At 40.5% G+C, this 27,986-nt stretch overlaps 3 protein-coding genes across 4 annotated transcripts; 2 read left to right on the forward strand and 1 right to left on the reverse strand.

Annotated features, from left to right (window-relative positions):
• Positions 1–315: 315 nt before the first annotated feature.
• Positions 316–9,695, forward strand: selenoo1 (selenoprotein O1). Its single transcript, XM_084059883.1, has 10 exons — positions 316–706; positions 3,084–3,386; positions 3,641–3,844; positions 4,364–4,541; positions 5,148–5,278; positions 5,578–5,855; positions 6,340–6,502; positions 6,840–7,025; positions 7,468–7,624; positions 8,325–9,695. The coding sequence occupies exons 1-10, from the start codon at positions 426–428 to the stop codon at positions 8,538–8,540; spliced, it is 2,097 nt and encodes a 698-aa protein (XP_083916009.1). The 5' UTR covers positions 316–425; the 3' UTR covers positions 8,541–9,695.
• A 716-nt stretch (positions 9,696–10,411) lies between these two features.
• On the forward strand, positions 10,412–24,295 carry mapk12a (mitogen-activated protein kinase 12a). Of its 2 annotated transcripts, XM_084060936.1 has the most exons (13): positions 10,412–10,637; positions 14,852–14,981; positions 15,186–15,244; positions 15,428–15,539; positions 15,639–15,668; positions 16,063–16,110; positions 16,811–16,925; positions 18,046–18,117; positions 18,443–18,522; positions 19,210–19,288; positions 19,612–19,785; positions 21,210–21,279; positions 21,376–24,295. In XM_084060936.1, exons 1-12 carry the CDS (start codon positions 10,519–10,521, stop codon positions 21,275–21,277), a joined length of 1,086 nt encoding a protein of 361 aa, XP_083917062.1. In that variant the 5' UTR covers positions 10,412–10,518; the 3' UTR covers positions 21,278–21,279; positions 21,376–24,295. The 2 variants fall into 2 exon arrangements, with proteins under 2 accessions (XP_083917062.1, XP_083917061.1); XM_084060935.1 differs by having other exon boundaries at positions 21,210–24,295.
• A 1,508-nt stretch (positions 24,296–25,803) lies between these two features.
• Positions 25,804–27,558, reverse strand: LOC311046961 (long-chain fatty acid transport protein 4-like; the record flags this gene model as incomplete). Its single annotated transcript, XM_084059540.1, has 1 exon — positions 25,804–27,558. One exon carries the CDS (start codon positions 27,556–27,558, stop codon positions 25,804–25,806), a length of 1,755 nt encoding a protein of 584 aa, XP_083915666.1.
• Between the last annotated feature and the right edge of the window lie 428 nt (positions 27,559–27,986).

Here is a 27,986-nt window from a genome sequence, read left to right on the forward strand (position 1 = left end):
TCTTCGTCTTTATTTATTTAGTAGCTTATTTTAAGCATATTGGTGTGTTTTGGGTCAGAGGTAGAGACTAGAGACTGAGAGATAAATTACAAAAGCTGTCCCAATTTCACATTATGTGAATTGTTAATTAATGACAATTCATTAATTTGAATTCTTATCAATCATATTAACGTGGGAATATTAATATTACTTTCGTTACTGGAATTCCGCCGTGAGTGTCACATTAAAATCGTTCCGCTCTTGATGTTCTTGTAACAAGAACGATTTATAATAAATCTTGTTTCCGGCCGGACAGATAATGATGCAACAGCAAACGCGAGTTGCCAAACATCCGCTGCATGTTGTACAAGGAGAGCAGGTTATGAAAGTTTGTTGTTCGTATTAAATTATATCACACAGATGATAACACAGATGGCACGTATTGAATGGCTTCACTAGGACCCCGTCTTCTCTCACGTACACGCGTGTTCGGTGGTTCCTCCAGGCTGTACGGCATAGTGATCAGACTGTTGTCCAGTGGAGGAGGTGTGGTGATGGACGGCGCTGTGATGGGGCTGGTTGTAGGTCGTTCGTCTCTGGAGCGGCTGGACTTTGACAACGTGGTTCTGAAGAGGCTGCCCGTGGATCTCTGCAGGGAGCCCGGCGGCCGCCAAGTGAAGGGAGCCTGCTTCTCCAGGGTGCTCCCAACGCCCGTCAACAAGCCCAGGTACTGGGGGAACACATGCAGTGTTTAGCAGTGGTGGAAAGTAACTAAGTACTTCACTGGAGTATTTCCAATTTGCAGTACTTTTACTCATTCTCCACTACATCTCAGAGGCAAATATTGTACTTTCACTCCACTACAATTATTTGAAAACGTACTTACTAGTTACTGTGCAGACATGAATTATTATATTATAAAACATACATTAACCACTTCAGCCCTATTTTATACATGGGCTATTTGACAATAGCTGATCTTGTACATCATTTTTAAACATTTTTCTATGCCAATATTTTTGTACTTTTACTCAATAACACTTGGAACACAGGCCTTTTACTTGTAACAGAGTGTTGTTATGTTGTGGTATTGCTACTTTTACTTAAGTAAAATATCTGAGTACTTCTTCCACCACTGAGTGTGTAGGCTATCACCCATTCTTGATAATTGGGATTTTTTTCTTTAAATACTCTTCAATTATGCCAGTAAATAAATATAATATATATAAAATATATTTTAAAAGATCAAAGTGTTGACTATTAAACCATGTAATGGGCCAACCTCCCACTGAGTTGACATCTAAACAGTACAGTCATAGTGAGTAGACAATATTTTTCTCAACATTAATCAGAGTTCTCTTAATGCTAATAGAATTACACATTTTAAATCATAGTTTGTATTTTGTTTGGATTTATGGACGTACAGAGTTGACAATTTATAGTTGAACTTGAGACATCTGATAACAATATTATTTAATGCATTTATCAAAAAAATAGAAAGCTTATCAGAGCTTCAGCAGCTTTCCTGCCTTTTTTTTAAAACCAGGACGTGAGACAGGGGACCTTAGGATAGCTAAACCTGTTTATGCCTGATTAAATTATGTTTTAGTAGAAATCTGACGGAGTTGACAAAGAACTTGGTCTTTGGACACAATTTTGCCAGGTCATTGTTGACCTACTTTTTGACCTGGCAAAGTCATCCTAGTGTGTATAGTTTCAATGTACAGGCTGATGATAGGTTCTTGGTTTACGTATGTATTAGTTATTATTAGATTATTGGTTTACTTATGTATTACTTTATTATTAGATTACTATTTCTATGCATTTGATGTATTATGATGTCTTGTCCTTGCTTACTGTAAATCGCTCTGGATTAAGAGCGTTTGCTAAATGCCTAAATTGTAAACTTTAAAGGGCCAAAATGTTTACTAAAAAATATTTTTAAATATAGATGATAATAATGGTACATTCTTTTTACACCTATGTTATCAATACACATGGTTAGTTTTTGTTAAGCTTTTAACAACAACACATTTTTTTCCGAAGTTGTGAATCCTTGTCTGAGACAAGAGTGTTTTCTGGCAGAGTGCAAGTTTAGATTAGAAACTAGACGTAAACATTGTATACATCGTATGTAATTCATATATATAAATCCTTTAAAGGGCAAGACCACTTTGATAGAGGATTGGGTTGTGTAGTTACCTTGCCATGATGTAACTCCAAAGGTGGACGATAAATAAAAAATAATTGCTCCATTGATTAGAAATTGATTGAATTCCAAATAGCTCCTCATTGACTTGCATTGTATGGTGAAACGGCTCTCAAAGTCACTCTTTTAGCGCGTAAACATTAACAAACACAAAGCTGATTCAGACAATATAGAACATCACCAACCACAGCACTTTTTATTTTTTTTATAAAAATGTTAACTTCCTGTTGATTTTACTATTTGAAGATCAGGATCTGCGGATCCAGTCCGGGTTTTCTTCTTAATATAAATTGCAAAATCAACAGGAAGTTAAACAGTACTGGGTTTGGTGATGTTCTATATTGTCTGAATCAACTTTGTTTGTATTCTTTTATGTGATAAAAGAGTGACTTTGAGAGCTGTTTTATCATACAATGTAAGTCAATGAGGAGCACATTTAGTATCAATTTCTAATCAATAGAGCAATTATTTGTGATATCTTGTCCACCACAACCCAAACCTCTACCAAAGTAATCTTGCCCTTTAAGAATATATGTTCACTCAACTGTTTTTTAAATTAGTGTTGTAATAATTTGAAATATTTTGGTAGGACATGATTTGTACCAATTCTCAAGAATGGGTGGCTATATGAAATATGATTATTTATCATTGTGGTTATATATGCCTAGAAGTGACTAAGTATAGTGGATAGTTTTTGCTATATGGAGCTGACTGCTGATGCCATGATGACACATTGAGGTTAGACAACACACTCCATATTTGGGCGTAGCTGCACTGGGAACTCCTTATATGCTTATGGCTGAGTCATGGTGACATGAGCGTGTCGTCAGAGGTTATTCTTGTTCAAATAACATTTTAATCACATCACATTCTAATTACATTGATCAAATCAAAGGTTTGTGGCGGTCTCTAATGAAGCGCTGGCGTTGCTGGGGCTCAACGGGGACGAGGTGATGAACGATCCTCTTGCACCGGGGTATCTCAGTGGCTCCAAAGTCATGCCGGGCTCGGAGCCGGCGGCCCACTGCTACTGTGGTCACCAGTTCGGATCGTTTGCTGGGCAGCTGGGCGACGGGGCTGCTTGTTACCTGGGGGAGGTGAAGGCTCCTGCTCATCAGAAGCCAGAACTGTTGCAGGAAAATCCGAGTGGCCGGTGGGAGATGCAGGTGAAGGGCGCTGGACTGACGCCTTTTTCCAGGTGAGACAAGTTGTGCACTACTTTTTGAAAACTTGTTAAGTTAACTCTGAGAGTGTACAAATGTAACCAAAATGTACCCATTTGTTCACTCTCAGAGTGTTAAAGTGTGTGTGTGTATGTATGTGTGTATGTATGTATGTATGTATGTATGTATATATATATATATATATATATATATATATATATATATATATAAACAATTATAAATATACATTTCAGTGTCACACCCAGTTTTGTCCTTCTCCCATCCCCAGACAAGCTGATGGCCGTAAGGTGCTGCGTTCCAGCATCAGGGAGTTTCTGTGCAGTGAGGCGATGTTTGCCCTGGGTATCCCCACCACCAGAGCAGGCTCTGTGGTGACATCTGATAGCAGAGTCGTACGGGATATTAAATACGATGGACACCCCCGCCACGAGAGATGCTCTATAGTCCTGCGCATTGCTCCCACCTTCCTCAGGTCAGTGACCGTATATCTGCAAATCCGATATATATCGGCCAGGCCCTAGTTGTGACTCACTGTCACACTGGTATACATCCATAGCCATACGCCCGAACAGAAAAGCACTGTGTTTGTATGTATGACTGAGCATCCTTGTGGAAGCGGCAACTATGGTGCAACAGATTTTTCTTGTCATGCCTTGTATTCAGTCTACTTATTGAAGACAGGGCATCAGATCATTTTAAACGCTGGAAATTCAAATAATGTGTAAAAACAGCACCTATGTATGTTGTAATTACATAGTCAATACACTACAGTATCAACTACTTCAACTTTTGATGTCATGATTCGTCATACCCAGACAGCTGCTTTTTTTTTAGCAGTTATGGAGAACTAGTTTTTAAAAAGCAACTGATGTTATTGTCTAGGTATGGGCTAGTATGTAAATCACTGAAGTTGTCCCATATCTGTTTCCCTAACTTAACTATAGTATGGGAGCCATTTCTTTTAATTGTGCGTGCATGGTTATATATACAGGTTTGGATCCTTTGAGATTTTCAAGCAGGCTGATGAGAATACAGGCCGCCAGGGGCCCAGCCATGGACGCGATGAGATCAGAAGCCAGATGATGGATTATGTCATTGAGATGTTCTACCCTGAGATCCAGCAGAACTTCCCGGACAGGGTGGAGAGGAACGTAGCTTTCTTCAGAGAGGTAAACATCAGATTCCTCTAATGCCGCAACTCTCAGCTTTCTTTAAGAAAATAAATTACAATTAACGTTCTGCCAGTGTGTCAAACAGAAGTGATTATTTAAGATAAAGGATTATTCTATTGATTACTTATTCGATTACCGAAATTAAATAATCAAGACACTTAAATAAACAAAAACAAAAAAAACATTTATAGTGCTATTTGTATCAGGTGTATCAGTTTCACATTGTTTTACTCAAAGAGTGAGTGTGTGAGCTTTTAGCACCCAAGAACGGACCTTTTTGTTTATGGCCAAGAACATTAGGATTCTGTTTCCTTGGTTATCTTCCAAAGCAGGTACAGTATAATGACAGCCTGACTTCAGTGCATGTGCTGAGTCACTAGGCCTTCTATTATTAGATTACCATATTAGCAAGTGAGACAGAAACCTCACCCTGGCATTTTCATACCATTATGTGTGTGCGTGCGTGTGCGCGAGAGTGAGAGAGAGAGACACAGACAGACAGACAGACAGACAGACAAAGTTCTCTTCTGTGATAAATACAGGGTTTGAGTTTTTTATTTTCTTGGACGTAGGCAGATAACAGTTCTCGTGTCTTGCTTGCAGGTGATGCAGCGCACTGCTCGACTTGTGGCCCAGTGGCAGTGTGTAGGCTTCTGCCACGGAGTCCTGAACACGGACAACATGAGCATCCTGGGACTCACACTGGACTATGGCCCTTATGGTTTTATGGACAGGTCTGTGTGTGTTTGTTTGAGGAGGTCACACAGTCAGAGTGGTTACATACATTTTCTGTTTGTCCTGTGCTTTTGTCTATTCTGAAGACAAAATTAACTTCCAGCAAAAATAAAAATAGATTGCATATCTACAAGCTCACAACGTGTCACGATGCTAGGTGTTGTGAGCTTGTACACTGGCTATTTTTTACTGTTGTACGAAAAGGATATAGGGCATAAGTGGCTAATTTAGTTGCCTTTCAGTAAAGACAGAGAACTAATACATACGCTTTATATCTCTCTCTCCTTATCCCTCCTAGGTTTGATCCAGATTTCATCTGTAATTCATCTGATAATTCGGGCCGCTACTCATACCAGGCCCAGCCAGAGATATGCAGGTGGAACCTGGTGAAGCTGGCAGAGGCGCTGGATCCAGAGCTGCCGCCAGAGAGGGCCAAGGCTGTTGTGGCTGAATACGGGGACCTCTATAACGACTTCTACCTGGGGAACATGAGGAAGAAGTTAGGCCTGCTGACGAAAGAGGAGCCCGAGGACGAGGAGCTGATTAGGGAGCTGATGCAGACCATGCAAAACACAGGTGATTGTTTTTAGCATAGCAAAGCTTTGACAAGACCATTACACGTTGTCATTCCCAAACCAGTTGAGCCCCAAGTCAGTTGAGCTCGCTGTGATTGGCTGAGACACATCTAATGCACTATGCCATTGTCTAAAAAAAATATAGGAAGCCTTCTTTTTTGTTTCACTCAATGTCCTTCATATCTGCAATTTTGAAAAATGTCTAAAATCCCCTGAAAACAAGGCCTTGAGGCTCGTGAGGTGCAGCCGTGGTAAGCAGCCGGTTTCAAAATTGCAGGACGTTAAGTGAACCAAAAAAGCGCTCCCTAAAATTGCCGACGTCTCGGCCAATTAAAGCCATGGGGGTGGGGTTTTGAGCTCAACTGGCTTTGGAATTGTTAGGACGCAAACCGTTACAACAGCACCACGCACCAGATATTACACAATGATTGTCAATATTTATTCTGTCTCATTCGCTCCGGTCCTCTCGTCTGTTCCCCCTACAGGAGCTGACTTTACCAACACCTTCCGCAGCCTCAGTCAAATCCCCTGCCCCGCTGAAGGTGAGGTGGAGGAGGACATTGTCAAGCAGGCCATAGATCTCTTGTCAGTGCAGTGGGCCTCCCTAGAGGAGCTCAGGGCTGCCAACAAGCTCACAATGGATCCACGGTGAGAGACTCAAGGGACCCAGTACAGAGCCCTGGGGGACTCCCCGGGGATTAAGTGGTTACGGAAATGAACCACAAAACAGCATCAGTTCTGTTTTTACAGCCTCCTGTCAAGATAGCACATGTTGCCCCGAATGTTGGTTCAAATCCCGATCCCAACGACCTTTACTGCGTGTCAATCCCCATCTCTCTCGCCCCACTTCCTGTCAGGCTACTGTACATATCTAATAAAGGCAGAAAAAGCCCCCAAAAAAAGATGGCACATGTTTAATTAAAACAGACTAAATCTAAATTGTTTTCAAACAATTCACTTTTGCCACCGTCTCCCCTCTTGCCAGTGAGCTGGCGATGTTGCTGTCAATGGCCCAGAGCAACCCAGCCCTCTTCCAGATGATCTCAGACAGGACATCCCTGGCCAGGCAGCTGGAGAAACTCAGCAAACTGAAGGACCTGACGGAGAGCAGCCAGGAAGATCTGAACATCAAACAGGCAGAGGACTGGATCCAGTGGATCAGCTCTTACAGGTGGAGAATAGGGGCGTAACAAAGAGGGGTGTAACAATTAATGGAACTGTACGATTTAATCGATACAAAATAAATAATCGATCATTTAATAACATACTAGATTAGTAATCGATCCCTATTTTGGGCATGTCATTATTGGTGAAATGGTTCAAAAATGTTGAAAAAAGTTAAATATCTACAAGCTCACAATGTGTCCCGATGCACCATTGTGTGACGGGATATAAAGTTTGGCTTGAATGGTTAATTGATTTGTTGATATATAAAATGGTGTAATAAAAATATGTTTTTAACGCACTTCTTGAGTATAGTATAGTATAGTATAGAATAATAGGCTTAAGAAACGTATCGATAGTTGCAGCCCTAACGGACTGGAAGAGGAAATGGGCTGTTGACTATGGCACTGTTCCATTGACTCAGTTCCCTGTTTTATCATGTGCTACAGGAAGCGTCTGGCCCGGGAGCTGGAGGGCCAGGATAACATTCAGGCTGTGCAGGAGGAGCGGGTGAGGGTGATGGATGGCACCAATCCATGTGTGGTGCTCAGAAACTACATTGCCCAGAATGCAATTGACGCCGCAGAGACTTTAGACTTCTCTGAGGTGAGCATACAAGGATCGACTGTATTGTTTTCTCAAATTTGCTAGGATTATGCTATGCCAATCATAGCTTGTTTTATGTGGTTAGGTGTAAACAGTGAACCACTACAGCCTTTTCACTGTCTTGTTTATTCATATTTGAATGTCAATGCACATTTGTTTTGTGAGTTTGCTGATTTACACTGCACTGGAAAAATATGAGCACTTTACAAAGGTACTGTGTGTTCTGTTTTTCTTCAAAAAATAATCTAAAAGAGTAAGTGCAAGTAGGAGTACTGAATTAATTCATATGCTGCTACGCTACACCTTGTCCATTCATGATCATTTTGAATGCTTCCTCATCCAAGTTGAACATGATCCCCTTTTCACTTAATCTAGATGTGCGTTTATTTCCCTTAATTTAACTGCCAGAGGTATTTCTGAATATTTCTAGCCAGTGCCAGAGATTTTTCATTGAAAAAAAAAAAGTACTCAGGAGCCGAGATAAATCATTTTTAAGTTTTAAGTTAACAAGGAAGTGGATAGGAGTCTATATCTTCGATAAATCATATCTCCTTGGTCTTTGGGTCAAATTGGAAAAAATCACGTAGATCTACGCGATTGGCACGTGGCGGCTATAAATAGGTTCGCGTAGATCTACGTGATTGGCATGCAATGTGTTACGATTTAGTGTTTTTAACTGCTTTTCTTGTATTTTCGGAAGGTCCAACGGGTCCTCAAGGTTCTGGAGAAGCCGTTCTCCTCCCAGCCAGGTCTAGAGAAGCCTGTATGGGTGGGTGGAGGAGGCGTCGAGGAGCAGGCGGAGAGAGATGAGGGAGAGGAGGGACAGCTGGAGGAAGCAACCTCTTCATCCATGAGAGTCCCTCTTCCCTATACCAGCAGACCCCCTGCTTCAGCGAACGCCATCTGCGTCAGCTGATCTTCGTAATGCCTTCCTTGACATATCGCTAGCCTACATAAAGTGATAGAGAGAGTTTATTTAGCCAGATTTATACTTAGTTGCACCAGTGTGACACTAAATTGAGGTGCAATTGTAAACTCTCTGTTACTTTGGCAGGCAGTGCATGGAAGGCAAGCACGAGGCAATACACTCCAAAAGCAAGCATGATCTAAGCCAAAGGAGGAGAGAATGAGTTCAGGGACATAGCAAAGAGAAAAAAAAGGCATAATTAGAATGTATGAATTTCACATATATTATATCAACTTTGATTAGATGTCCTGATCTGATTCCCTCTCTGCTTTGGGTTTGTGCTGCCTATTGATGATGACTCAGACAACCTGTCCTACAATGACCTGTCTGTGTTTGAATAACCATGGAGAACTAACTGGATTGCCTGATGATGATGATATACCAAATAATTTAATGTGTGTGAGAGTTGAGCTTCTGACTGTGTTTTTTTTAGGGCATGTATTAGAGTGAAAGGGAATGTTTGTACTCTATAGAGTAAGCCGCAATTAACACGCACAGTTAATAATCGAAACAGGAGAAAATATTTGAATATTGACATAGCAGTAACTGTGTTCACACTAGAACACATTGTATACATGAATTAAAACGTGTTATCTCCTATATCTATCTTATGTAACTGAATGGATTATAGTTGACACTGTGGACTCATCGAAGTCGAGAAAAATGGGAGGATTTTTTTAAGATTCAATCATTTTTTTAAATGAGTGCTGTGTTATAAATGGGATGCTTTGAATTATTCTTGTTATGAAGGGAAAAATACTATATTCACATTAATTCACTAACATCGTCATGGCCTAGAGTGACTGCTCATTTGGTCATAACTTCACATCAATGTTATTTGACATTCTTTCACACCCATCAAACTTTGCAGAAAGCAAGAATCTTGGTATGTATGAACGTGAGATGTTGAATAATGTGTTGAGCTGTTATTATGAAAATAATCTTGTTGAAAACGTTTATTTTATAAGAGCTTTCTTTAAAGATGTTGACATTGAGTAATCTCCATTTCTCATGTCTTTTTGTTTTGCATTTAGGCTAAGTAATTTGTGTGTTGCATAATGTGATTGATGTAACCAAAAATACAAAGATACTTAAAAAGACCAACTTGCATTTCTCCAATTTGTGGAAATACCATAAGGCCAAGAGGAAAACTGTCATTTTGACTTGACTGATCCAGGAATTGTGTGTGTCCCATCCTGATTCCTGATCGTCATGTTTATATAAATGTGCAGTGTCAGTCTTCTGGTTATAAAACTTCAGTCAACCACATGCTTTTGTATGGAATGTCTACACCCTCAGGTCTTACTGTAGCCTACAAGTCACAGCAAGCTCCAAACACACATACAGTACATACCCACTGAATACCGTTTGTAATCATTTTTCATCCTTTAAATTGATATTTGCAGAATGGAATTTATAATGTTCCACTCAAAAAATGCCAGGGGGCTTTAAACGTTTCCACAATTTGAGTTTTATACAAAAAAAAGCTACAATCTTTTTTTTTAATGAATAAAACGTTATTTTAATCAATCTATGGTAGAGTAGCCTATGTTAACTGTTAGTATTGGTCTAGGGATACCCTAGTTCGAATATGAATCAATGTGCAGTTATTAAAACTACCTGCCATAATCAGATTACATCATTGCACATGGTGCTTGTTACCATTACCAAACTGTAGCATAGATACCCTAAGGCGATTGAAAGACAACAGTGTGTCACGGTATGGTGTTGATCACATTTCAGGAGCCTTTTCGGGAGTGGCTTTGCTTTGGTGACCTCGGGTTGCGCCCTGCTGCGCTGCGCACGCACACACACGCTACTAGAGGGTGAACAACATAGGTAGACAATGGATGCGTAGAAAGACGGAACAGACACACATTAACCGAACAAAATATATAAGCACCAAGCGGACACTTGGACAATAAATATGTCTAATCGCATCAGACCTGGATACTGTCGCCAGGAGGTGAACAAGACCACATGGGAGGTACCGGAACGGTACCGGGACCTGAGGCAGGTGGGGACTGGAGCCTATGGCACCGTCTGGTGAGTCTGATCACTGGTTCGAAACTATTTTTAATTTTAAAAACTAAGGGACCCTCAGTTTGGGACACCCACGCCGTGGGTGTCTTAAACTGAGGGTCCCTTAGTTTTTGGGTCCCACGGACTCCTTTAACTGCGAGATGGATCATGATGAAACCAAATGGACCCTCCTGTAGTCTCTCGCAGTACAGACAGTAAAGCTAGGGTCCATTTGATTTGGATCCTAAAACTATCAACCAATAAGATAAAGTGATACTGATGATAACAACGTTTAAGAACAGATGGTGGCACTGCTTGATATCGGTTTTTATTTTATTGATCGAACTTCCAATCCAGACTGCAGCAGTGAAACAAAGGAACATGTGTAGCTCTGCCTTAGTATACTGCGCTGTGTGAGCCTAGCAGCTTAAGTTATAATCCGTTCGTACGACGGTGTGTCGCTTGTGGATTCACAAGAACTGATTCACAACCACCAGAGCTGATCTTAATCTTTAAAACAACACAACAACATGACATGATGCAAGCGACACCGTCGTACTATGATGAGATACTATTTCAGCTTAAAAACACCAGGCTGCTTTTGCTTCACTTCCTTGTATGATGAGCAGTGGTGGGAAAGTACGAAGTACATGTACTCAAGTATTATACTCAACTTTGAGGTATCTTTTTTTACTTTACTGGAGTATTTCCAATTTTCAGTACTTCTACTCCACTACATCTCAAAGGCAAATGTTGTGCTTTAACTCCACTACAATTTTTTGAAAACGTAGTTACTTTGTAGATTTTGATTATCTATCTGATCTATAAGCTCACAACTCATTGCGAGCTTGTAGATCTGGTATTTTCCATTTTTTATAATTATACATTCTGCATAATGAGTACTTTTTACTTTTGGTACTTTAATTACCAAAAGTTTAATTTAAATTGTTGATACCAATACTTTTGTATTTACATTGCAGTATTGATACTTTTACTTAAAACATATGCGAGTACTTTTTCCACCACTGAGTAGTAGTAGTAGCCTACACTTCACATTGACAGAAGAACTGTTCACATGCACATATATGTGCTTTTGAAGACTGCATCGAGATAGTTTTGCATAATAATTGACCATTATGTGATCTGTAATTGTGTTTACACGAACATTTACACACAAATGCAGCAGTGCCTTGTTTTTTATTCTGCAGCCACTTGTTTCAGTCCATTAGCGCCACCTTGCGTGGTTCACAGTATGAAATCAGTGTTGCCAGATTTTGCGAGAGAAATAAGTCACCAGGTCTATGAAAACAAGCCAAAAAGAAACAACTATAGGCCACCTGAGCACTTATAAACCTATATATATCGGCTAATTGAAAATAGACGATCTACAAGCTAGAAAACACAACACTAGTAATAAGCGGACATGGCAACCCTGTATGAGGTCCTCATCTGCCCATCAATGATTAACATCGTGGGCGTGTCCTTTTAGAGCTGCAATCCGGAACTTATTGGAATGAATACAACATTATTTTAACCAATCTGTATGGTAGAGTACATGTATACTAAACAGTGGTTCTCAAACCTTTTCATGTCAAAGACCCCCAAATTGATTTGTATTGCCGTGGACCCCCATCTGAAAATATTTTGTGCCAGGGACCCCCATCATGCAAGATTTGTGATGTGACGTTAAAATGTTTCCAAAAATATTCAAAATGTTCAATTATTTTTTCAAGGTTCGTAAATAGCAGATCTACAAGCTCTCACACATTTTCAAATAGCCTATGTTGGATTAAAGTGGTTAAACTGATGCTATAAAGCTGCTGGGGACCCCCTGGAATCCCCAAAAGGACCCCGGGGGGTCCCTGGACCGCACTTTAAAAAACATTGTTTTAACAAGTTCTTGTCAACCAGCAGTGATCCTATAATCTTATTCACTTGAAATTACTATAATAAAAAATGTATCCAACGTCAGCTTCACTTTATTGCCATATCACACGTTTATAGGTGTAAAATATTTTTAGTGCAAGCTATAAAGTTATCCGATAGAATTCTAACAAGATGTTATATCACTGTCACCAATATGAATCTGTTTTTCTTGTACCATTATGAGAAGTGGGGTCCGTTGACCCCCAGGGGTCCTTGAGGAGCAGTTTAATGACATTATTTCAAAAATAGCTGGCAGTGGTAGAGCAATTCTTTTTTTTACATTTTTGCCTATGACATAGATAGATACTGTTGATATCCCATGGGGGAATTTCAGTCGCCAAGAGGCAGCACAGTAGTTAAGAGTTACAGGAGCAGAGTAAAGAAAGTGCTGTCATATACAGCAATACAAGGGCAAGAAAAACAATAAGATAATACAGATATAACAGTATAGTACATGCACAGAATAGGGACGCCAGGTAAAGGTGGTTAATTTCACCAGCTAGAAGGTCATTCGATGAGAGACTATACTGTATAAGAATGACTTTTCAGGTGGGTTTCTCTCTACCCACCTACAGTGTGTAAGACAGTTGTAGAATTCTGTACTAAATCTAATCTTAACAACTTAGATCTTCTCTTATGGCAGGGGTTTTCAACTGATTATGAAACAGGGACCACCACCCTGACTGAGAATCAACTTGGGGACCACTGTTGTGTTGGGAACTTGGAAGGGGGATGGGTGTGGTGTGGGGGAAAAAGCTTGAAATTAAATATTGACTGTTATGGGCTTAATTTAATTTGTTTATTCAAAGTGAATTAAATCAAGCCCTTAAAGGAGTAGTCCACCCACAAAATTACTTATCTGCTATCAATTGCACACCCCATGAAGCCTTGAACTCATGGATTCTTTTTTTTTATTTGTCGCATTCCTAAGCCATAATTTGATTCCCGTCTCCTACCGGGTAATGTATCCAGTAGGAGACACAATTGTAGATCATTTGTGTCTCCTACTGGAAGTACACCCGTCATTCAAATTATTGGCTTAGGAATGCAACGAAAACAAAAAAAATCCATGCATTCAAGGCTTCATGGGGTGTGCAATTGATGGCAAATAAGTATTTTTTTGGATGAACTACTCCTTTAACTGAGATATGCTAGTGGTACAGCTAAAAAATGAACGAGAACCACTGATCTATTCCTTTCGTTTCCCTTGGTTGCCCTTATTCTGTTCTCTTAACCTTCCATATTAAACTCATGTTAGCTGATTTATTGCAACTTATGTATGAGCAAGCAGACACATGCGATTGATTATGGTCACATTTCCTAATAATGGTGACTCAACCAGGCAATCCAGCTTATAATGTAATCTTCCCATTTCTGTGGAAGTTGTTCACATCCGACTTCTCAGTACCTGACAACATTGACACGTCATACGGTGACCAGGTAATTTACTGCACTGTTTCTCAACTAGTGGACGATAAAAATAAGATAACATACACATCTTCATTTTCCTACATTACTAAATGCAGGGTCAGGGACCACATGCAATACCTTCATGGACCACCAGTGGTCCACGGACCACCTGTTGAAAACCCCGTGTCTTATGGGGTTCCCTGGCTCAAAATCTTTTCAAATGGCTTAATGTCCACGGCCTAAAATGTATCAATTTGGGGGACCTTGACATGAAAATATTTGAGAACCATTGTGTTAATTAAATATACATTTTCATATCAGGGTCCCTATGAATCATTTGAAATCACCAGGTCAACTTGGTGGTCCATTACATGAATCTGTTTGAAAACCCCAGAGCTACAACACAATAATCCTATGACTCAGACTGTGGCAGTGAAAAGCGCATGAATTCCTTAGACAAGTTCTTCAAGTCAAGAACAACCATAGTTTAATAGCACTTGACATGAGTGAACCTGCAGGCTATGTTTGTTTGTGTTCCGCTACTCATAGGTTGCCTGTAGCACATGGGCTAAACGAAGGAAGAATATATAGGGCAGCGGTTCGGTTCCCAAGCTTTTCTGGGACAGAGCCAACTTGAAAAAATGGAAAGCGTTTGCAGGCCACCCCGGCCCACACAGGTTGGGAATCGCTGCCCTAACTGTGCCTTACTGGCACAGTTATTCAACATGAGCCTGAGGCTCAAACATCTTAGCATTTAGATTTCATCAAAAATAATTTACATATTTATTAACATTTTTATTTGATGGAGGTTTTGAGCCCTTGCGTGATATGCCTGCCCTCGGTCAGGCAACGATGAATGCCGGGGTGATAATTGATTTTTTTTAATGTATGTCTGCTTCCAGCTCAGCTGTGGATTCTAGAACAAAAGCCAAAGTAGCGATCAAGAAGCTTCACCGGCCCTTCCAGTCTGAGCTCTTTGCCAAGAGGGCCTACAGAGAGCTGAGGCTTCTAAAACACATGAAGCATGAAAATGTGAGTCTCACAATGGGATCTTAGTTCAGCGGTCCAGGGAAAAGGATCAAAGCTTTAGACAATTTGCTGTTATGATTGTGCTACATTTATGTTGAATTAAAATTGTAATGTCTAATTATCTGATGTCTTGTTATTTGCACAAAGAATGCCCTGTAATTATAAAAGTGATGTTGCTTCATTATATACAATTTGTCTCTGGGTCAGGTCATTGGCCTATTAGATGTGTTCACTGCTGATCTCTCTCTGGACAGATTTCACGATTTGTAAGTACAAATTGTGTTTCCGTCACTTCAACACACACAATGATTTAATTCCTTATGGCATACTGTCCTTACACATATTGTGAACCATCTTAAAGCTAGCACCAGCTGACTGATGATGAAGATGGATAATCTTTGTAGCCTTTGTAGCTCCTGAATTATAATGCATGTATTTTCCTTATTCAGTTATCTGGTAATGCCCTTCATGGGGACTGACCTGGGGAAACTCATGAAGCTACAGAGGCTCTCAGAAGACAAAGTTCAGTACCTGGTGTATCAGATGCTCAAAGGGTTAAAGGTGGGGAACTCTGATGTCTGCTCTCACACAAATGCAAACGTGATATCGTTGAATTCGCTTTTGATGATTCAATCCCTGTTATATATTCTTTTCCTTCAGTACATTCATTCTGCTGGTATAATTCACAGGGTAAGTAGCCTTGGTAATTATTACCAACATTTGTGTGTTTGCATGTCTTGTGTCTGCATTGGCACATGTAGCCTCCCTTTTACGTGGTACTTGTGTTTAATTGTGAAAATGACAGCTTCCTCATTTACACAGTGACACTAACTAGAATAGCCTTGATGTTTTTCGGTACTGATTGATTGATTGAACATTTTATTGACAGTTAATAAGAGTACAGCAGTATATAAAAAAATTACAAAAAGCCAAACAACGTCTAGACGAGCAACAACACAACAAACAAACAGCACAAAAATACATTAAGAAAATATGCAGAAATATGCAGTTCAATCAATTCATGTTGACATACAGATCTGTTTATTCTTGATCTCAGTTAATCGTTTTGTATGGACTCTTGCAGGACCTCAAACCAGGAAATCTTGCCATCAACCAAGACTGTGAGCTCAAGGTACAGTGATTAAACATGATCCTGCACACACTCAGTGGTCTGATAACACAATCACCTCTCCATGTGTCCTCTCCCAAGAGGACACATGGTATTTTTTCCTTGTGATGTTATAGCTGAAAAATTGACAGCTCTTCAAAGGGCAACCGTGCAGATTTTTAACCTGAATCCCATTGTTCTATTGCGGGGAAGGACATGTGTAAATCTGACTCTTGTCTCCACTAGTCTATGTAAAACAATGCATAGAGATGCACTGTAGGCTGATTAAGATTGACCTGTGCCTTGGGATTGACCTCTCTGCACTCAACACATGAGGAAGTGTTATATGTCAGATTTCCATTATGTCCTCTTGACAAAAGAATGATAGATTTCATGTTAAACATCGGTTGGTTGTCCTTCACATTTAAACGGCTCCCTCCAAAGTTGCTACAGATGTATGGTATCAGTGAGGGTTAACCACTTCCACTGTAACCCACTAACGCTGCCATCCATCAAATTTGTCACGACATGTGAGTTTGTAGATTGTCTAGTGAAAAGAATGTGGGGAAACGTTTCAAAACATTTTGGTTGTGACTATATGCGTTGATGTGCATTACCAGATCTCTCCCTCACAGTCGTCTCAACTCATCACACCTGCATATGAGTGTTGTTTCTTGAGAGCAAACCCTGAAAGCACGATTTTTGTTTCTTCATGTCCCGTCAGATCCTGGACTTTGGTCTGGCACGGCAGGCAGACAGCGAGATGACGGGATATGTTGTAACTCGCTGGTACAGAGCTCCAGAAGTCATCCTCAGTTGGATGCATTACACTCAAACCGGTAATCATCTGCTATGTGCTGCTATATGACATGGACATGTTTTGTCCAAATGACCTAAGTGAGCTTTTGAAGTCAGCTATACTTTATTATTATTTATTTTGTAAACTATTTATTATAGAGCAGAATAATTAGATGTTGTGTTCACACTAGCAGCGAAAAAGCGACAGGCTACAAGCAATTTTCAATGGAAGCTAGCAACATGAACAAACTGATGCCCGATGCTATGTCAAATAAAAGTTGAGCTTTTTTCAGGTCTCCAGTGGCACAGTGAAGCATTAATCAAGTTTTAGTTTCACCATTTCCACTCCCCTTCTCTCTCAGTCTACACAATTCCGGCTATTAATGGGGAAAAAACGAATTCTTGCCGTTAGCCAGTTCCCTGTTCTTTTTAAACCAAACCTTTATATTTACACTTTTTTCTTGCTCATTGCTTCCACACACGGTCACGGACACATGCTTGATGACGAGCGTGCCGAGCAGCACTTTAGCAATAACTCCATGATAGTGTAGCTGACCACGCTTGGCCGATATGTAGTTTTTGTCGCTACTAATGTGAACGCATCATTAGGAAGTGACTTTAAGGAGGAAGCCCAATACATTACCTAGTCCAGTTTAATGCACCTTGGACTACACTGTAGTAGTGCATAAATGAGCACTGGCATTCTCTACTTCCAGGTCCAATTAAGGCATACAATTATTTGACACTGAGTTGCTGAAAAGCTGTCAGCCAATCAATTTGTGCTAGTGGAAGCAGAGTGCAGCTATAATGAGTATCCACTAGGTGGTGCTCTTTTATCACCATGCTGACCCATTCAGTTACTGTTCAATTACTGTACATTTATTAAAGGTATATTCACACTGTCTCTACAGAGCGTAATTTGTCATCGCACTCATTTGGCCGAGTGGAGCGCGTTCCAAAAGTTGAGAGTAGAAGTTGAAGTCTGTTTCTGTATCTTGTCCACCCCCCCACCCATTTTTAGCTTTTTCAGTAAAAAAGGTGTTCTTGGCAGTGCATTTTATTTTTCATAAGAGGCGGACAGTGTGATCACACCCTAAGAGTGTAGCTCAAAGTGTGAAATTGTGTGTGTTAACAAAGTCATGTGGGCTGTTTTCCCCTCAGTGGACATCTGGTCTGTGGGCTGCATCATGGCAGAGATGCTTCAGGGGAAACCTCTGTTTAAAGGCAATGACCGTATCCTTTTATCAACCTGTCCCTCTGCCACTGGCATCATCATATGGTATTTTATACTGTTCACTCCCAGGTTTAGAAGGGTCTGTACAATCATTGTCAAATTTCAGGTGTGTGTGTGTGTGTACTAAGAATAAAAATAATAATATTAATAAACGGGCACTAATGTACAGGGATACACTGTATGTATGTCTTTTAATTTGAATAGCTCCTTTGGGAAATGGCTATTAGTCGTAGGCCTGTACTTTTAGAATGTAGTTTTCCGATAATTTTGGCTACTCTTGTGTGAATATAATGTTGTAGCCTTGACCCCCTGCCTGTGGCTTAGACCTTGATCAGCTTACTGAGATCATGAAGATCACGGGGACGCCCACTCAGGAATTCATCAGCAAATTAGAATCTCAGGATGTGAGTTTAGCACATGATATCACAACACATCAAGCAGATTCATACTTACGTCACACAACGGAGTCGCGTGGCAAAAATAGCGTCCTGGAACAACGTGTTGTGAGTGTGATGGAGCATAATTTGGGCTTGACACATTGCACATGTATTCATCCATGTGCTCACACCTACAGTAGGGCTGAAAAAATAATCCACATAGCGATGTATTTAGTGTATAAAAAGAAATTCAGGAGTTAAAGAATTCAGTATATATATATATATATATATATTTTTTTTTTTTTTTCCTTCTTTTTTTTAAATCAACATTTAGAAAGAATTGTTCAGTCTATCAATGATTGGGATGATTTTACAGGCAGAGGGAGCAAGGCAGTTCAATACATGGTTGAATCAACTTGACATCTGATGCACTGTTCCAGTAACCACATTAAGCCGTCAAATCACACTAAATCATATTATTCATCAGATGGAAATTTGTTTACTGCCAAGGAGTAAAATTTAGTTTTAGTGCAACTTGACACATGGATCTAATTGGCTTCATATTGCATCCTATGCACTGTGACTATTGCACATGTGTACGACACGTTGTCTATACTGAAATTATATATAGTAAAGTCCTAGTGCACACATGCAGACTAACACATGTTTTATTAACCGAAACTGGTTGACAAAATTGTTTTCTTCTTCTCTCAGGCCAAAGGCTATATCAAAAGTCTCCCCAAAGTGGAGAAGAAAGACCTTCACCAAGTGTTTTCCAAAGCGAACTCGCAGGGTAGGACATTCTTAAGTCTTTATTTGTTTTAAAACAAAGATAATTAGAGATGCAACAGTTAATTGAACTATTTGAATTTAATCGATGATACAAAATTATTAACAATTGATCATTTAATGAAATAATCCATAATAATCTATCCCTATTTTGGGCATGCTATTAGGTGCAAAGCTTATATGTTTTCCCCCAAAAAAGGGAAAAATAAGTGAACATTTCCGATCTACAAGCTCACACCATGTCACACTTGAGCTTGTAGATCAAAAAAACTCATCTGTAAATAATGCTTAAGAGGCTAATTAATTTGTTGATCCTTCCTTCCCCAGCCGTGACTGTGCTGGAGTGCATGTTACTGCTGGACCCGGCCAGCAGGGTGACGGCAGCGGACGCTCTGATGCTGCCCTACTTCTCAGAGTTCAGAGAGCCAGAGGAGGAGACGGAGGCCCAGCCCTACGACCACTCGCTAGACAACACTGACCTGCCCCTGGACCAGTGGAAACGTAAGCCCTGCCACAAGGATTACATACAACCATTACATACTTACTGGTCGCAATTATTCAAGATAATCACCCTTATTTTGCATAATCGTCACAATTGTTTCCATTCATCTGTTGAAAAATGGCGATAGCTAAATAACTGATGTACAAGCTCACATCGGGTCACATTGCGACACGTTGTGAGCTTGATCGACTTGATCTACTTCAGAAAAACACTCTAATTCCAATCTGGATTGACAAAAATCTGATTTGGGCTCCCAGTCTGAACATAAGGGCTCATAAGCCCCATTTATACTTAACCCATTAAAACCGGGAAAGCATCTGGGTCATTTTAGATTTTAGCAACAAAAGTGTTTCAGAAAACTCTTAGGATTCAGAACAGTGGTTTCGAACAGTAGCTCTCAAAAATAGCTGTTATACAAGCTCACAGTTTTTTACTGCGAGCTTGTACATCTGCTATTTTGGAGCATTTCTGAAAAATGAGTTTTTGTTTATTACCACAAATCTTCTCTTCTGGGGGTCCCTGGCACAAAACATTTTCAGATGAGGGTCCACGGCCAAATGCACATCATTTTGGGGGTCCTTGGCACGAAAAAGTTTGAGAACTACTGATGTAGAAGGCATTTGTAGAATCCGCAGACTGGCTGCAGTGCGTCCTTTGCTGATACGAAAGTTACTTGTCCACAAGCTGCAATACCACAGGGAATCACGGGGACAGTAGTAATCTTCAGCGGGATGGAAACAAGTTAACAACCATAGGTAGACAGTGAAGAAGGTAGAAGAAGACAGAAAGTATAAGATGGTAGTCAACATGGCAGAAACCTTTTGAAGAGAGGCTGTGCAAACTAGTCAGGTATTTATGGTAGGTAGAAAATGTCCCATTACACAGCGAAGTATGTGAGCAATGCCTCTTGCGTTGTACATACTTATGCGTAGAAAACTGGAGTATTTTGAGCCCTATAGATGTTAATGTACAAACTAAGTACCGTACAAGGCATATTTTGACCGGGAACCCCTATACGTTACTATACCTTTCAATCCGGGAACCCCCTTTGGCAGTGGTGTGTTCTAGGTTTTTCTGGAGGGTATACGATAATAATTCCCTGCACGACATGCGTGATACGCTATCGCGCTTTCAATGGATGAAATAGTTATTGGACTGTATACGCTTTTTTCCAAAGAAATCTGCACTGTATACAGCGTATACAGCGTAACACGGTAGAACACACCACTGCCTTTTGGGGTAGTTGTTGCTATGTACAGTATATAGCAACATCTTTTTTTTCTTCTTTTTTTCAGAAAACAAAGAAGATGTTTTTAGAATCGACCTCAGGTCTAAATGGGTTAACTCTAAGACTGTAAAAATGGACCTGAATAATGGACACAACTTAAGATTGCTTTAAAGTCTCTCTCTCTCTCTCTCATAGGTCACACCTTCACAGAGATTTTGTCCTTCAAACCAGTTCAGCTGGAGACCAGGGAAACCTCACTGTAAGGGGGGGGGGGGGGGGTTGCAGGCTTGTGTTAGGACACCTAATCAGCATTTAGTTTTGTGCATTGAACGTTGAGTTGAAATAACTAGATTGATGATTAGGCTCACTTAACAACCTGTGAAACCAATACATTTTAATATCAATATGCTGTTGTAGTTTTAATTTCCTGAAATGGCTGGTATTATGTGGCAGATATAGCCATAGACATAAATACTGTAGTTAGACGGCTGGACGCCTCAATGGCCACTAGGCCGCATGTCAGCACCACCAACATATTATGTAGCTTGCCATAACTCGACTGGGAGAAATGGGCCTGAGTTGTGTCCAATCCGAGCGTGTACAGCACTCTCTCTGGGAACACTCATTACAACCAAACAATGGCAGAGTTTTGCTATTCAACCTTTTGGAATAATTACTATGTTTATATTTACTCCAACAAAGTCACCAAAAAGAATGCCGCAAGTCGTATTGCGGTAATCTCTCTCTCTCTCTCTCTCTCGTACACAGACAACGGTTGGACGGTACATTTTTCACCCCTTTGCCTAAGCTGAAATCTGCACTTAAACTGCAAGGCTGCGTGGCTGTGTTGTTGAACACATACACAGCTTAACGTCGGGAAAGTTACACGACTCACCCGCCCAGGTGATGGCAATAATAGTAATCACTGTAATGGTAACACATTTTTTTATTTAAGCAAGTATCCTAGATCATAACATAACTATATGTTTGACATTTGTAACAAACCAAACCATGTACAAATTGGTTGAGAATCCAGCGAGTTATGAGGATTTTAATAGTGGAGAGACCTCCTGCTTCAACAGACATACATGCATTATGAGTTATGATGACTTTCATAGTGGAGAGACATCCTGCTTCAACAGACATGCATGAGGCATACATGCATTAGGAGGCACGACCCTCCCTACCAAATATGTCCGTCGGCCAATGCGGTATCTACGTTTCTATATCTATGGGTATAGGGGTCGTAAATGCCCCTACCTGGCACATAATACCAACCCTTTTTCTATGTTCATGGGCATGTTTCATATTGTTGCTGTCGGGCAGAAACCTTGTTTATTTTTCTTGTAAATTAACGCCGTACTTGATCATACATACTACAGCGTCATACAAAAGCGTCAAAAGTTGCAGATCTACAAGCTCGAAACATGGCGCGAAACGACGCATTTTGAGCTTGTCGACCTGCTACTTTCGCTATTTTTGAATTTGAATTCTGAAAAGTAACTGTTTTGCACATACTGTATGAGGTTTCCACCTGACAGAGACGATAATAAGGTTTCTCTGGTGTGTCTATGCATTTGTGCCTTCTTGCATTCCAATATCTTGCTTCCTGGATGAAGCAATAGTTATTTTCTTTCCAGATGTCTTGCAAATCATGTACAGTACAGTACATGAGTAGAGTACATCATGTTGCATAACAATATTGCACAATTCTTCATTAAAGGTGCTGTAAGTGATTTTATTTTTATTTATTTTTTCCCTTTTTTCTAAAATGCTTAAGATGTAAATGATGATAATAATCATTGCTATGATACAGTGTTTGTTCAGTAACAGGGGGAGATCCCCGTTACTGAACAAACACACTATAGCAATGATTACTAGGGGAATATAGAGCTATTTGCCCCCCCCCCCCCCCCCCCCACACACACACACACACACACACACACACACACACACACACACACACACACACACACACATACACATGCACATACACATCACTTACACCACCTTCAAGTAGGGCTCACGTTACTTTTGTGACGATACACTGTAGTTGCTTTTGAAATCAACACAAGGTTATTACAGGGATGGTGTACTGTACACATTTGGGCATTATATACATGTGTTATATACTGTACGCAACAGTTAATCAAACCAATCTATTTAATCCAATACGAAAATAATACATTTTAATCAAATAATTGATTAGTGAAAATAGCCAATCTACAAGATCACACCACGCTGCATTGTGAGCTTTCAGGTCAGCTACTGTATGTTCACTATTTTTGCATGACACTGTTGTGCGACAAAGTATAACACATGGCTTACGACTAAAGGATTTGATTTGTGTGCATGGGGATCTCATCTTAAACAAGCTCAGTGCTTAATGAGTCTTCCAGTTTAGTAGACCTTGTATTGTGAATTTGTACTTCCATGTACTGTTGTTCTCATGTCTTACTAAATAAAGTACATCAATCGATCAATCAATCAACCAATTAAAACGATTTGGTCGATTAAAACATTTCATTGATTTATAAAAACAAAAACACGCTTCTCGATTATTCGATTATTAATCGAAAAAGATTATAAACACAATAATCACTAAGATAATCGGTAGTTGCAGCCCTACAGTCATTTACAGTTAGTTTCTGTTGGGCAGAAACCTCATATCTCTATATTTTAACTTTTTATGTTTTTTCAATGCCGTACTTTGTCATACTACGGTGTCATACAAAAGTAGCAAAAATAGCTGATCTACAAGCTCAAAACGCTACGTGACGCGTTTTGAGCTTGTAGATCAGCTATTTTTGCTATTTTTTTTTTTTTGAATCCTGAAAAGTAACAGTTTTGGACATATGAGGTTTCCACCCAACAGAGACGATTTAAAATTTAACTGAAATCAGGAACGCCAACATTTTTTGCGTAATATCCTCAGCATTGGCATGCTATTTGACTTTGTCTAGGGACTAGACTGGCCTGTTTGCGTACTGTACAGTACTGTATGTGTTGTAGGCTGTGCGACCTGTACTTTCATTTGCAACATGATCATTTCTACCTACAACACCAGTGAATCTAACAGCACAATCACTGACAATAAGGTACGGGCAAAGCTGCTTTTTACATTTTCTTTTAAAACCAAAGTGTAAATCAAAGTTTCTTATTTTTATTTCTTTTCCTTTTTTTGCACAAAACACATTGTGTTTTTCTTGTAGAATACTGTAATATATATTTGTTTTTAATACTGGCTATGCTTTTTATTATTAAAGATTGATTAACTACAACTGTGCTCTTTATCTTTCACCTAACTGAATGGATTCTATTACAGCTATGATGGTGGTGATTTGAAATTCTTGTTGGGGCGGTGTAGCCGCCCCCTATAAGTGAGTTTTGGACACCGACCAAAAAAAATTGTGTACCCCCTAACCCTTCCATTGTTAATGCAAATCGATACTTTTTTCATATCAGCCAATCACATTACAGCTAGTGTCATCTCACCACTAACTGTAATGTGATTGGCTGACTTTTCAATTGGCTAGCGAAACACATGACACATGTGAAGCCCTATGAATAGCAGTATGGACTTTAAAAAAAGTCATATATCCTTTTTTTAAAGTGAGTCATGTTGTGATGACCACACACCGCCCACTTCACACTGGGTGTGATTTTTTTATAGTGCAATCAACTGGTTCACTGTGTATTTTACTTGCCATTTACATTATGTTGTCTTTCTAGATGACTGATGATTATTCAACTAGATTTGTATGACATAATTTGTGTTACACAAATTAAAGGTAAGACTAAATGGCAGCTCACAAACAAACTAATAATCTCGGCCGTGTGTGTGTGTGTGTGTGTGTGTAATGCTGAGTAATTGCTATGTAATCCTCAAACAAAATGTGTAAATTGATTTCATAATTGTAGAAGGGACTGAGACACATGAGAGAAAATGAATATGTGTGTGTACACAAGCGGTCCGGCCTGCATGAAGTCGCATTTGATCTAATCCGGCCCTCAAACTGCTCTTGCCCAGCAGTTCTGCTGCACAAAGAAAAATGATAAAAAAGCTGGTTTGGATCCGACCCGCTCACAACGCGACACATCCGCAACGCCTTGAGCTTGTAGGACAAATCTTTTTTCGTTCCATGTCTCTCTCTATAAAAAATAAAGCAGCTCAACCAGGTGCACTGACCACATTGTGAGTTCCGTTGCAAACACCTGGGTTCAAAATCTGACTCCCTGAGTCGTATCTCCTCTTCTCTTGCCCTCGGTTTCCTGCCTCTACACCTGTCCTTTTCGAGTAAAGAAAATAACAGAAAATGATAATCCCAAAAAATGATAAAGCACAAATGTCAAACAATATTTAAAACAAAAATGCAACTATCTTGTGGAACCCAAATGTACAAATGACTCCACCCCAGGCCAAGTTAACGTCTTCAATTCAATTCAATTCTCTCACAAATACACACACGATACTTGCATGCATTATGTTTGTAGTTCTCTGCAGTTTCTTCATTTTTGTATTCTGGCAGCAAGATGCCTTGCGTGTTCCTCTCTACAGCAGTAAAAACATTCGCTTTTGGTGATGCTATGAAAATGAGGATATTTATGTTGTGTGTTTTCTCGATGTGTGCAGCAGGGTACGGCTACTGCATGTGTGCAGCAGTATGTCTGAATCTCTTGTGCATGCGTGTAGACAAGGATCTGAATTCTGCTCTCCTTGTCTGTCTGTCATTAAGTCCTATGCACTTTTTAATGTGTGGTTGGATGTGTGTGTTGTAGCCATTCCTGGTCATCCGAGTTTCTGTTCCCCAGACATGATGGCCTTGTGTAGTTTCTCATCCAGCTCTATGTAGCTCCCTTTGCTGGGATCCAGGAAGTACAGTTTATCTGATACCACTTTGGGGTCAAAACCATCACGACGAAGCTCTGTCTTTTGGTACTTGAATGTGCTAGTCGTTTTGACGTCCCCTGACAGGAACCGAAGGAAGACGGGCCTTTTCAATGCGGGAAGAGCCAGTCTTATGTCGTTAACAAACCTGTCCAGGTCAGAGGAGCGTGAGGGATCAGCGATGGCCGCCATGACGGCCTTACCCAGTATTTTTGGTACCTCTACTCCGTACACGACCACATCTTTTTGGTCCACCAGCGAGCTCAGAATGCCCTCTATATCAGTAGTGGAGACGTTCTTTAACTTCCAGTGGATGTTGTCTTCCATACGGTCTTTGAAGTACAGGTATCCAAAACTATCCATCATAAATACATCACCGGAGAGATAGGCAGTGTCTCCATTTTTGAAGACATCGTGGGCAATCTTCTTGTTGGTTGCCGTTTCGTCGATGTAGCCATCAAACCTCCGCATAGGGTTACCCTTAACTATCTGGCCTACTAACATGCCTTGCTCGCCAGGTTTACAAGTAACACAGACTCCATTATGACATCTGAGCAATTCCTTAGTTTGCTTATCAACTTTCACCAGCTTCACAGTGGCTGGGTTGAACCTACTGATGAAACCACAAGCTCCAATCCTATTTTCTAAGTTGGCCAGGTTGCAGTTGCCCTCTGTGGCTCCATAGAACTCTACAATGCTTCTAATGTTGAAGCGGTAGGAGAACTCCTCCCAGGTGGACTTCCGCAGGCCGCTGCCTAATGCAATGCGCACCCAGTGCGTCCGGTCTGTGTGGCGAATCGGCTCCCTCAACAGGTACCGGCAGAGTTCTCCGCTGTACTGGAAAATCGTGCAATAATACTTGTTACAGTCGCCCCAGAAATCTGAGCCAGAGAATTTATCTCTGATCACTACAGTCATGCCACGGAGTATACACTGTCCAATTCCTACGATGGTACCTGCAGAGTGGTAGAATGGAAGGCAGGTATACATCCTTTCTTGCGAATTCAACCTCAAGTAATGAAACACCATGGATGTTATCTGATAGTACCTGGCGTGCAGTATAATAGAAGCTTCAGGCAACCCAGTGGTGCCTGATGTGAAGGTGTAGAACAGGTGATCTTTGAACTGGCGTTTTGGATCTTTTGGCTTTGTGATAGAGGTGGCATCCAGTAGGGGTTCTAGGCACTCTGTTCCCTGTGGGACCTTTGTGTCATCCCAATCCCCAGAGCAGAACAACTGAATGGTCTCCCCCAAGGAGCTATGGATCTCACAAACCGCCTCAGTAAGCTCCGATCCAAACACTATGGCCTTGGCATTGGTAATGTTGACACAGTGAACTAACGGCTTCAGTCTCAAGGTGGTGTTGATGAGGGCAGCCACCACTCCAATCTTGGCCATGCCCAGCCACAGGCCCACATACTGGAAACAGTTCTCCATGAACAGGGCCACCACATCTCCCTCCACAAACCCTCTGTCCAGCAGCAGGTTAGCAACTTGGTTAGAGTATTCATTCAACTCTTTGAAAGTCCACGTCTCCCCTGTAGCTGCCACGATCATTGCAACCTTTCCCTCGAAATCTTCCGCAACATGTTTGAATAATAAGGGAATGGTGTGTTTCTTTGCCTTGTGTATCAAGGCTGCCGCCTTCACCTGCATTACTACTCTTGACGCATGTAAATCTCTGTTGAAGGTCTTTGCAAAAACCCACAAGAAACTCATCCTTGTAGTTTATGCAGTTTCTGCATCTGTTGCCTCTATCTGGTTATTTCTGTCCGAAGGTCTAAATGCTTACGGCACCTGCCACCTTATATAGGCTGACCAAGCTCTGGTCTGACGTAACACACAACACAAACTGTTGCCTAACACAAGTGGTTCTCAAAGTGGGGTCCGCTTCTGTGCCGAGTCTACCTGGAGGATTTCTATGCTGTTCTCTTTGCTATCTATCATGCATGACGTTTGTGCCGGGTGCAAGCGCACCTGGACCGTGGCCTGGAATTAAAAACATATTATTACACCCTAGTAACCATAAACAAATCCGATACGCCCATGTAGGCATGTCAACATAACCACAAAACTATAAAATC

Source organism: Gymnoscopelus microlampas (genome assembly GCF_963454915.1).
Source record: "Gymnoscopelus microlampas genome assembly, chromosome: 6".
Classification (NCBI taxonomy): domain Eukaryota; kingdom Metazoa; phylum Chordata; class Actinopteri; order Myctophiformes; family Myctophidae; genus Gymnoscopelus; species Gymnoscopelus microlampas.